The following is an 11,628-nucleotide window of genomic DNA, read 5'->3' on the forward strand; positions in this document are numbered from 1 at the left end:
AGCCGGGCGACCTGAGAGCGTCTGCAGAGCGCAGGGCTCCTGCGGGAACAGCGTGCGCGTCCCCGGGAGACCGTCCCACCCGTCCTGGCGCGACCCCCACCGCCCCCCAGCCCCCATGCCCCTGGAGGCCCCGGCTTGTCTGTGCTTAGAATTTCCCATCCCCGAGTCCACTGTGGTCATTAGCTGTGGTTTTTTTATACAGGTTGGGTCCAAATTAGAATTGATCTTTGTTTCTACTCTCCGTAGTCTAGTAACGTGCAAAGTAATAATTATATATATTTTAAGACGAGAGATGTATTATTGGTCCTAAATCGCCTGCTTGTGACCAGAGTACAGATTTCAATAGTTTTTTCGAAGCTTCCGTAGACCTCAGAAGATGAATTACAAGATACCCTTTTTTTAAAACCATTTTCAGATCATTGCCAAGTCCCGCTAAGGTAATCGTGTCGACCTGCGTTATTTTTGTAATATATGTCAGCGATGGTAAAAATGATGCTGTGTCGTCTTGTTCTTACACGTGTCGCAACCAGTTTTTAAACCGGGAGTGGTTTGGCGTCCCTGCCCCGATGAGTAAGCGGGGGGTACGTCTCGGGTTCGGCCCGAGGCCCTGCCTGCCCCGTGACACCCGTGAGTCCCCACTGCAGGTGCAGGGTCCCTTCCCAGCTGCGCCATCCAGGAGTCGTGCTGGGGGTGGAGGGCAGGGTGACTCCTTGCTTCTGGGGCGGAGGCGGGGGGCGGGGGCCAGGCCAGGGCCCTGGCATTACTGGGTGTCCCCAGGCCGCTCCCGACTCTGCCCTCCTTGCTTGACCTCACGTTCACCCTCAGTTGAAATGGACAGTAAAGGAGGTGACCGTTTTCTGGCTGCTGGTCCCGCCCCCTCCTTCCCCTCCTGCCCTTTGGTGGGACCCCCTGCCTGGGGCTTCGGGTCGTATCTGCCTGAACCAGAGGCACCCTGGGAGCACTCCGTGTCCCGGCACCAGAAGAGCTGGGGTCCCTGTCTTCTCTGCGCCCACCTGGTGGCTTGGGCATCCCTCTCACGTCTCCCTGCACGACAGTCTCATCAGGAGACCCACCCCAGCACCTGCCTGAGACAGAAGTTGGGGAGGGACGCCCAAGTGGGCAGAGGGGATCACCAGGACACTCTGAGTGTGGCCCTCGCCGACCGTGTCTTGGGGGGAGGCATGTGGCCCCCAGACTGCTGAGCCCACCCGAGTTCCCTCCACTCCACCTCCCGCCGCTGGGCTGTGGGGGCCTCCCTTCCCACCCCGTCACCCCACGCAGCTCTTGGCTCGGACGATTCCTGTGGAGCCGGGTCCTGTGTGCTCACGGAGGGGGCGCGTCAGGTGTATGTGCCGGGTGGGCACTCGGAAGGCCCCCCCATCCCTGGGCGGGCAGCTGTGGGATGCCAGGTCCGCTGCCCCAAGCCAGGAAGCCTCACACTCGAGCCCGGTGGGTCTGGAGGGATGACACTCCGCCCCCCCAGGAGGACGTCCTACTTCATTGCTGCCCCAAGGGCGCTGGTCAGGCTGGACCCTCGCAGCACAGAGACCAAGCACCTGCCCACGTGTGGCCACAGAGCTGATGTGTGCTCGTGTGTGGGTGTGTGCACGCGGTGGTGGGAGGGGCTTCGCAGGTGAGAAGGGTCCTGCCCCCCCTGCGGGTTTGGGGCCCCGCTGTGGTGGCCCAGTCCAGCCGTGCACTCGCAGTCTCGGAGCTTGCACACATCACACGGGGCGCTCCCGTGGTGCGGGGGCCTTGGGGCTGTGCTGGCCTCAGGGCTGGCCCCGGGCTGGCCCGGATTCAAATCCCGGCCTTCTAGTGCGCACGTCGCCCCATGCTTCGCAGGATCCTCTCGGTGCAAACCGTTTTCTGTTCTGTTGTGTGAAGATGCCGATTAAAACAGTGTCTTGGAAAAAAAAAATAATAAAAAAATAAAACAGTGTCTTGGGCAGCCCCGGTGGCTCAGCGGTTTAGCGCCGCCTGCAGCCCGGGGCGTGATCCTAGAGACCCGGGGTCGAGTCCCCCGTTGGGCTCCCTGCATGGAGCCTGCTTCTCCCTCTGCCTGTGTCTCTGCCTCTTTCTCCCTCTCTCTCTCTTTCTCTCTCTCTCTCTCTCTCTGTGTGTGTGTGTGTGTGTGTGTCTCTATGAATAAATAAATCTTTTTAAAAAAATAAATGAAAGTGTCTCACGGACCGACTTCCCACTTGTCCCAAGAGGTTGTGCTCGCAGATCCCCCGTGTCTTCCTTTGCTTAAGACAAGAATTTTTGAGTGACTCTAATTCTGACTTGGAGAATATCTTCAAACTTTCTATTAACGGAAGTTCTTCCCGGAATTTTCATTTTAAATCCTGGCGGGGGAAATGGGTGGTAAAAGCCTGGCTGCTGAGGGAGCCCCACAGAGCCCTGCGCCTGAGCAGGAGACTGTGAGCCCGGCCGCAGCTGCGCCCTGGGAGGGGGTGCAGCCTCCCCCCGCCCCGGCCCCGCAGCTCCTCACCCGCGAGCCCATTCTGGTGGGAACGGCCTTCCTGAGGCCACGGGCCACGCACCTGGCCTGGGTGTCACTCACCAACCCACACCGTCCTGTGAGGCCCGAGAGCAAGGGTCCCGGCCCTCTGCCCTCTGCAGAGCAGAGCCGGGCAGTCTGGGGAGGGAGCTGGGGTGCCCCCAGCGTCCCCCGCTGTGCTGGGCTGAGGAGCGAGTCCCTGGCTTCAGAGCTCACCCAGGCCCCAGCTCGTGGCACAGGGGTGGGCAGAAAAGGAGAGTTGACGGGCTTGGCAGCGCCTTCAGCACATCCCATAGAACAGAGGGAAGTAAAACGCACAGGGAGACTTGATGCCCTTACTGCACCCCGCAAAATATCCGGGAGCCCTGTCTTGACAGGCAGCGTAGATGGTACTATTTTGGGAGCTGGTGGCACATCTTCATGTGCCACCCGGAGCCAAGGATGAGGCTTGTGTGTTGACAGGTGTCTTGAATGCTTTGGACTTTACAGCTGCGTATGCTCTCTGATTTAAAATTTTATTTTATTTATTTATTTTTTAAAGATTTATTTATTTGTTTATGATAGACACACACACAGAGAGAGGCAGAGACCAGGCAGAGGGAGAAGCAGACTCCATGCAGGGAGCCCGACGCGGGACTCGATCCCAGACTCCAGGATCGTGCCCTGGGCCAAAGGCAGGTGCTCAACCACTGAGCCACCCAGGGATCCCTGATTTAGAATTTTAGTCGGGATTCTGGCCAATGGTTGCAAAACCGGACGGACAGGGGGACTGAGACGCTGACTCAGAGCCCGACCCGAGCTGGCCGGGCCTTCCCGGAAAGTAACTCCGAGGTCAGCGGCTGCAGGGAGGGGGCGAGGGGCCACGGCCCCGGAGCAGAGCCCGTGGCGCCCCCCCCCCCCCCCCGGCCCAGCTGCTGCAGCTGCGAGGGAGGCGGACAGAGGGCCTCTGAGGTCGGGCTGCGGCCCGGGCCGCTCTGGGGCCGCAGCCGTGCGTCCGTGCGTCCGTGCGCGTGTGGAGGTTTAAGGCCTCCAGCAGCGCTGTGCAGGCCGTGTCCGTGTCCTCTTGACTCGCGATTATCCACAAATAAATCTCTTTCTGGCCATGGTGTCTCAGGGCAGTGATTTCTTTTCCTGTCGGGGACTCCCTGTTAATTATCCCCTAGTACCTGAACCCCCCAGCCAGCCCCCCAGCCCGGTCCCCAGCCCCCCGGAAGAGCCTGCCCCACCGCCAGCGCCAGGAGGCCGTCCCTCTCTCCCACCTGCTGTGCCCTGAGGGCAGGGCCACCCAGGAGTGGGGGGGTCCCTTCCCCACCCCCGCAGGCCAGAGTCTGAGACGTGCTTCAGTCACTGCTCAGGTTCCACCGCCTGGGCCCAAGTTCCTGCATCCCGGGGGGGGGGGGGGGGGGGGGGGGGAGGGCGCTGGTCCTACTGGCCCAGCGGGTACTGCGCTTCCACTGTGACTCACCCACACTTTGTGAATAAGGCCCCGGGCAGCCTCCAGGAACGCCAGGCTCCTTGCCGTGCCAGAAAGGCAGGAGAGGGTGGGAGAGAAGGGGGGGATTGCTGTACCTCCCAAAGGCCTCAAACTCCACCTCTCAAGCCCCCTGCTGGCTCTCCTGTGCCCCTAGCTGGCCGGCGAGGCCCTCCTGGTGGGCGACTTGGTGGCTGCTGTAACCTACTCCCACAAATGTGGTGGCTTACAGCAACGCAGAGTCACTCACAGTCGAGGAGGTCAGACAGGTAAAGATGGGGGCGCAGGGCTGGGTCCTTCTGGAGGCTCCAGGGAACCTACCCTCTGCCTTTGCCAGCTGCACTCCTGGCCGGTGGCCCTCCCACGTCACAGCCAGCAGTGTAGCCTCTCTAGTGTGACTCTGGCCCCTGCCTCCTCTTATAAGGACCCCAGGATGACATCGGGCCCCCCGGAGAGTCCAGGGTCACCCCTCCAGCTCCAGATGCTTAGCGTAATCATCTGAACCGTCCCCTTGCCGCGTAAGGTTACATCCGCAGGTTCCTGGCGATGAAGTCTTGGAATACAGGTGAGGCCCGGAGCCGACGGCCAAGAAAGGATTCTGGAGACGTCTTTGGTGCAGAGTGGGGGGTTTATGGAAGCCCGGGACGGACCCGTGGGCAGGAAGAGCGGGCAGCCTGGGGCCTCTGAGGGGAGGCGGGTTACACACCAGGGAGTCGGGAGGGGTTTAAGGATGGCGTCCTCTCGAAGGAAGCTTGGAAGCAAGGTTTCCAGGACCCTGAGGGGCAGCTATTGTTGGGAAAAAGTCACTGATTACCCTCTAATAAATCTGAGGCATGAGACCCTTCAGATGTGTATCGGTGGGCCGTGTGCTTGGGGATGATCGTCAACACATATCTTGGGGGTTTGTTTATTTATTTATTTATTTATTTAATTTATTTATTTTTTGATAGTCGCAGAGAGAGAGAGAGAGACAGAGAGACACAGGCAGAGGGAAAAGCAGGCTCCATGCACCAGGAGCCCGACGTGGGATTCGATCCCAGGTCTCCAGGATTGCGCCCTGGGCCAAAGGCAGGCGCCAAACCGCTGCGCCACCCAGGGATCCCCTATCTTGGGGGTTTAGAGATAAAGGACATTTCTAAAGGAATTTTTATATGTTAAAGTAGATCTACAGGCTCCTGGGGGTCGGGCTGAGGTTGCCTTCTGCCCTTAGCGAGGTATGAACATCCAGGCAGCTGAGTCCGTAGAGGAAGGTCCCTCTGCCTGTTTTGAGGACTTGTCGATGTGCCTTGTCCTCAGCTAGTCCTCCGTCCCCCCATCACCGGCACATCCCCAGGGACATCCTTCAGCCCTCTGTGTCCTGTGATGGGGATGGGCGGGCACCTGGGTCCTCACACGGTCGCCCGTGTCTCTCTGAGGCTCCGCAGGAAAGGTCCAGCAGAGGACCACGCATGGCTGTCAGACATCAGCTGCAGAGAGGATTCCTGGTGCCGGCTTCCCCTGGAGGGTGGGAAGACTGGCCTCGGGTCCAGGCCCCACCCTGGAGACCATGCTGCTGCGGGCTTTCCCAGGCTGGGTTCCTTGAGCTACGGTAGTAGGGAGGGAGCGGGGTGCCATCCGAGGGCGGCAGGTGAGGCCAGAAGAAGGGACAAGGCAGGGGGAGGGAGAGAAGATGCATGGCAGGGTGTGACCACGACCAGGGCTTCCAGGTCGCCCATCTCCCCCCATCTTCTCCAGTGGATCGAAGTCCAGCCCATGGGGGTGGGCGACTCTGGGCTTTTGGGGTGTGCTGCGTAGCTTCAGGGCAGGTGTGGGTCCCGCTGGGTTGGACGTTGGTGCCAGAGCAGGTGGGGACAGACAGCCTAGGGTGGCCTGTTCCCAGGGCTGCGGAGGTGAGCTGGGTAGGGTACGATGGGAAGCCCTGAATCCGATGAGGAGTCCCCCCTCCTCCAGCGTCTGGTCACTGTGGACTCTGCTCGTGGTCACCATGCCGTGGGAGTGCCTGCTGGAAGCCCACGTGCCTGTGTAGTCCCAAGAGGTCACCAGGTCCCCGCACGGGGGTTGCACCTGTTGGCACTCCCAGCCCGCTGGGGGTTAGCAAGCTTCCAGACGTCTGCCGGTGGCGCAGGACGGAGACAGGGCCTCAGCGTGGTTTCACTCTGCTCTTCCCTCTTAATTAGGAGAGTTACAGGGAGGGGCATCCGGGGGGCTCAGTCGGCAGAGCGTCTGCCTTCGGCTCAGGTCATGATCCCGGGTCCTGGGATCGAGCCCCTTGTTGGGGTCCCCCCTCAGCAGGAAGCTTGCTTGTCCCTCTGTCTCTCCTCGCTGGTGCTCTCGTTCTCCCTCTCCTTCTCTCTCTCTCAAATAAATACTTAAAAAAAAACCACAAGTCTGTTCTCCGAGTTTGTAATCTGTCTTGAGTTGTAGATGAAGAGCCCGTGTGCGGACCCGGACCACGGAGAATTCACCCATCCCCTGGCCCTTGTGTGCTGGAGCCATGTCCCTGCCTTTGCAAGGGCAGAAAATGCCTTCGGGCCGCTTCCCAGCAGCTCGGAGTCTCGCAGGCACCCCACCTGGGGATGACGGCTGACCCACGCCGACGATCGTGTCCAGTGCACGGATGCCGTCCATCCCTTGTCCTTCTATCTCCAGGACAACGTGCATCCGATGCCATCTGGGTCCGTGGGCTGTGGTTTCCGCCCCCACCGCGTCCCGGGAGCAGTTAGGGAACAGGTGCGGCGGGGTGTGCCCCCCCGCCCCCCCGAACTGGTGAGGATGCTGGACCAGGGCTGGACCAGGGCATGGCCCGGTGCTCTGACCCGTGTGGCCCCAGGGGGAGGATGCAGGGTCTGGCTTTGGGAAGAGTGACATTGGCCGAGGTTTCTGAGCAGAGGAGAGGAAACTCACCTGAGGGCAGCTGGGAAAGGTGCCCACCTGCCTGGGGAGCTGGAGATTCGGGGTCTGTGACTCTCAGGGCTGGGCCTGGTCCCTGTGTTCTGGGTCCCAGAGAGACAGATGGCACTCGCAGGGGCGAATGGCGCTGATAACAGGGCCATTCCAGGCGGGGGTGGGGGGCACGACTGGGGGGCGTCACCAGCCTGGCAGGGCGGGCTAACAGTGGGTGAGCTGCAGAAGTGCAGGACAGTCGTGTCGCAGAGACCACGGGCAGGACAGGAGCTCCACGGTCCCTGCGGGGGGCGGGTGGACGAGCTCCAACCCACCGGTTGTCTCCCAGACCGGCTCCGGGTTGCTGTCTCCGTGCTGAGCCGCCGACAGGCTACACCTTCGCTTCGGTGCAGAATCAGCCACACCAAGGGGTCGAGCAGGTCACGAAAGCTTTTACCCTTCTCGTTCCAGGACAGAGGGTGGACGCACATGGCTCGCACGGGGGCTCTCTCCCTCAGCCGGGAAGCTGCTCGCTCACGACCCTGGGGCCCTCTCCCTTCCCTCGCCATCCAGACAGCCCGATCCTTGACGCCGAGTGGTTTGGGAATCGGGAGACCAACTCGAGCCCCTGACAGCTTTCTGCCACGACCCAAACCACACGGACCCCTCCCCAGCCCTTGCTCTCCCCATAACCGTGCGCTCTTTATTGACGGGATGCAGACACGGGGCAAACCAACCACAGGACCGGCCACTCGTGGCAGGGCCCCTCTGTTGAAAACCGGAGCTGTGCTGTTGCCCAGGTGCCCCCTGGACGAGCACACGCAGCTCAGAGGGTACACTCGAGACCCTTCCAGGGGGAAGGCTCAGTGAGGCCGTATGGTTCTTCTACACGTACATATAATTTTTTTTGAAGATTTTATGTATTCACGTGAGAGAGCAAGAGCGAGCATGGGCAGGGGACGGGGAGATGGAGCAGACCCCCGCTGAGCAGGGAGCCCGACACGGGGCTCGATCCCAGGACCCTGAGATCACAATTGGAGCCAAAAGCAGACGCTTCACCGGCGGAGCCACCCAGACGCCCCTTCATGTACATCCTTGTTATGTGAACTGTTGTGGCCTCTTGCACGCACATCTGTGTGTTTCTACCAGGGTGTAGGCTGGTGTGTGAAGGCGTCTGAGTACACGAGAGCTAATGCTCTAGAATCAGATTTCCCCAAATCTGGTCATTAAATGGGGGAACTAAGGCCCAGAGACAGGACGGAGTCGAGGCAGGTGTGGGGAGCCGTGGTTAGAACACAGGCTCCTGGATCCTGGGCTCCCCACCCACTCGCCATGACCTTGGGCGGCTCCCCCGGGGCTCAGCTCTGCGGGCGGAAGGGGTGGCCGGCCAGCTCAGGCCAGCGCGTGACCCAGGAGGGGCCCCACACGGCGCAGCGGTCACGAGGCTGTAAAACAGCCACATAAACACGTCACTCGCACATCTTGATGCTTCTGGATATGATTATGGTTTCAGATGAAAGAAAACACCAAAACAAAGGAGGAAATTCGCAAAGATCTACAAATATGTATTTAAAGGGACTATAAGCCCTCGATGAACGTAATGAAGGTCAGTGACTGTGCTGACTTTGTCTCGCCCACGGAAGTTAGGAGCAGGGACCAAGACAGGTGCATGACAGCCTCTCCCTAAGTGGCCCCGTAAAGCAACGGCATTGGCTTTTGATCCCAGACACGCCCAGAGAGGACGGAACCACATGGAACCACATGGAACCACGTGGACGGGCCCGCTCAGAGCGGAACTAGAAGTACGCCAGCTCGTCGTGCTTGGCTTTGTTGGTCTGATAGCTGGACAAGGCCAAGGGCTTGTTCTCATGCGGGAGACTCTGAAATACTCGAAGGTGCACAAACTCGTCATCGTCAACTTGGACCTGGAATGGGGTACGGTCGGGGGAGGGGAGTGAGGGGCCGGCAGGACCTCTGAACCCACGTGCCCCTGCTGGGCCAGCCTGCATGGTGCAGGCCCTGGAGTCGGGGAGGGGGAGCCCTCCAGGTCATCCCCCCCCCCCCAGGCCGCCCTCCGTCCCCACCGCGGCTCTGACGCTCACCTTGATGAAGTAGTTTGTCCCCGCGACCACCTGGCTCCTGAATGTCACGGCCTTAAAAGTAGTGTACTTCTTATTTTCCCGCTCTTCCAGCTGGGCCTTCACCTGGGGGCCGGGAGAGAACGTTAGCGGCCTCCCTCCCGCGAGGGGAGCTCACAGCTTACCTGCTCACGTTAACACTGTGAACAGTTCCCGTGCGGCCCGTTAGGTTTTCTCCACCACCACCGACTGTTCTTGATCGCGGAGGGACGCGTTCCGCCGTTAGCCCGCCCCACGAAGCGCAGAACTCGACTCCCTCGATCTGCCCGTTTCCATGGTGGTGCCTCAGCTTACCTCCGCCCTTCCAGCTCCACGAACGTCACGGGGTCATTTAACATTCTCACCACGACAGCACTATATGCAGGTTTCCACCCGTCTTCCCTTTTACTTAACCCTCGGACGGGTCACTTGAAAGGCTGTGTGTGATTTTTTTTTTTACTCTTAAAAATGGAGTAAAATGTTTCAAAATTTTCAACTAAATACAATCTTTAGTTGAAAGGTCTCTCCCGCCTGGTAGATGTGCCCCGGTTCTCTGCACCATTCCCCTACTGGGGCCACTACAGCTGTTCCTCAACGTCTCCCACAACACAGGATGCAGCGGATTCTGGGCTCTGCAGGTATAAAGCACTTTACTGATCTGTAGAGGATTTCTTTAAGAAGCAGAGCCTTTGGGCACAAGCTGATCCTGATCGTTTGTGTCAAAGAGCAATCATACTTTTGGGTCAATGTGGTTTTCCAGGGCTGTGACCTTTTAGGAACTGAGCATCTTTATGGCAAAAGGAAAAGAGGTTTGCCTTTTTTTAAAAAATACTTTTTTAAAGATTTTATTTATTTATGAGAGAAGAGAGGGAAGCAGAGACACAGGCAGAGGGAGAAGCAGGCTCCCTGATGAAGAACTTGATCCCGGGACCCTGGGATCACACCATGGGCCAAAGGCAGATGCTCCACTGCTGAGCCACCCAGGCGCCCCCCTCACCCCCGCTTTTAAATTTAAAATCTAAGCTAGTTTACAAGTGCTCTAGCTGCCTACTGGGTTGACAGTAGGCCCTGGAGGGCACAGACTTTGTGTTGGAGGGACAGGACTAGTTCCAGAGGGTTGTGGGGTTTCGGGTCATCGGGCTGCAGGGCACAGGCTAGCTCCTGGGAGACGGGGTCGGGGGTGTGTGTGTGGGGGTCACCATCATGACACAGGTGAGTCACCATCCAGTCCAAACAAAGGCTGTGTGTGTGGCCCTCAGGGAGGTGCCCCTGCTGGGACAAAGGGACAGGAGGCTGGCCGCCTCTGGGCAGCATGGGGCGGGCCGGTCACCGTCCTGCTGCTCGCTCCTGTGCTCTTTCTGTGTAACCACCTCCCCACCTGGGCCTACCTGCGTCTGAATTCTCACCTGGAGCCCCCTTGTTTGTGCAAAGCACCATGCTAGCTCTGCAGGGAACGGGCTCTGCAGGCAGCTTACAGAGCTGGGGCCCAGGGGTTTGGGAAGGAATCACCTGTCCCTTTCTTTGCCTGCTTCAGGGGGTGGCGGCAGGAAAGCCCTGCTGCGGGGAAGGGATGGTGAAAACCCCAGCGGAGGTGAGGGAAGGGGCAGCGTGGCAGCCTCGACTGCCAGGCCAGCCCCAGCGCAGAAGGGCAGCTCCGGCACCGGTACTGACCCGGGAGGGGGCTCGGAGGCCCGGCTGGGCTGGGGGGCTGCCAGTCAGCAGCCTGCAGGGGACGGGCCTGGGCGGAGGCGGGGGAGGGCACCGGACAGGCACAGGACAGGACCGGGACGCGGGACGCGGGGCGCGGGGCGCTCCTGGGCGGGTGCAGAATGTCCCCTGACCCGGGTCGGGTGGCCGTTCGCGCAGGCCGGCCCGCTCGGAGGGCGCCTGGCTGCCTCAGTTTCTCCCAGTGCCAGCACCGCGGCCGGCCGCAGGCCACTGTCACATGGTCAACACGGGCGGAGGAGCGGCTGGCCTGAGAGCAGGCGGGGGAGGAAGGGCAGGGCCTGGGGCCGGGGCTGCGGGAGAGCGGGGGCGGCCCAGGCGGGGCTCGCGGCAGTCCCGGCAAATTCCTCATTTTCACGGGTCCCGAGGGGGTGATTCACCGGCCTGGGCGGCGGGGAGGGGGGAGGGAGGGTGCGGGGGTGGGGAGGGGTGGGGGGGAGGGTGTCGGGCCGGGGTCCCGCCTTCCCCGGCTCTGCACACGGCTCCGCGCCGGGCTCTGCACCTGCGGCGCTGCGGGAGGCCCCGGGGCCCAGCGGGTCCGGCCCCGCGCGCTGCCGCCTACCTGGTCGGCGATGGCCTGGGTGTCGGCCGTGGCGGGCTGCGAAGCGCTGGGCGCCCCGCACATCATGCTGGCGGCGGCGGCGGCGGCGGCGGCGGGAGCGCGGACGGAGGCGCAGTCGCAGGACCGAGCGGCGGGGCCCAGCGGAACCCCGAGCCCCGGAACCCGCTCCTCTTAAAGCGGGCGGCGGTCACGTGGTGCGGGGCGGGGCGGGGCCAGGAGGGGCGGAGTCGGGGCGGGGCCACGAGGGGCGGGGCCACGAGGGGGCGGGGCCACGGGCGAGTCGGGTCCCCTGCTGCCCCACCCCCGCCCCCGCCGCCCCCGTGCGCCCCAGGCGGCCGCCCCCGGGGCCCTCGCCGCGCTCACCGTG

General features: G+C 61.4%; 1 protein-coding gene across 1 annotated transcript; it reads right to left on the reverse strand.

Annotated features, from left to right (window-relative positions):
• Positions 1–8,397: 8,397 nt before the first annotated feature.
• Positions 8,398–11,426, reverse strand: CSTB (cystatin B). Its single transcript, XM_055313321.1, has 3 exons — positions 11,262–11,426; positions 8,960–9,061; positions 8,398–8,782 (listed from the first exon to the last, which is right to left on the reverse strand). The coding sequence occupies exons 1-3, from the start codon at positions 11,325–11,327 to the stop codon at positions 8,654–8,656; spliced, it is 297 nt and encodes a 98-aa protein (XP_055169296.1). The 5' UTR covers positions 11,328–11,426; the 3' UTR covers positions 8,398–8,653.
• Positions 11,427–11,628: the final 202 nt, after the last annotated feature.

This window comes from Nyctereutes procyonoides, unplaced genomic scaffold (assembly GCF_905146905.1).
Source record: "Nyctereutes procyonoides isolate TBG_1078 unplaced genomic scaffold, NYPRO_anot_genome, whole genome shotgun sequence".
NCBI classification, from domain to species: domain Eukaryota; kingdom Metazoa; phylum Chordata; class Mammalia; order Carnivora; family Canidae; genus Nyctereutes; species Nyctereutes procyonoides.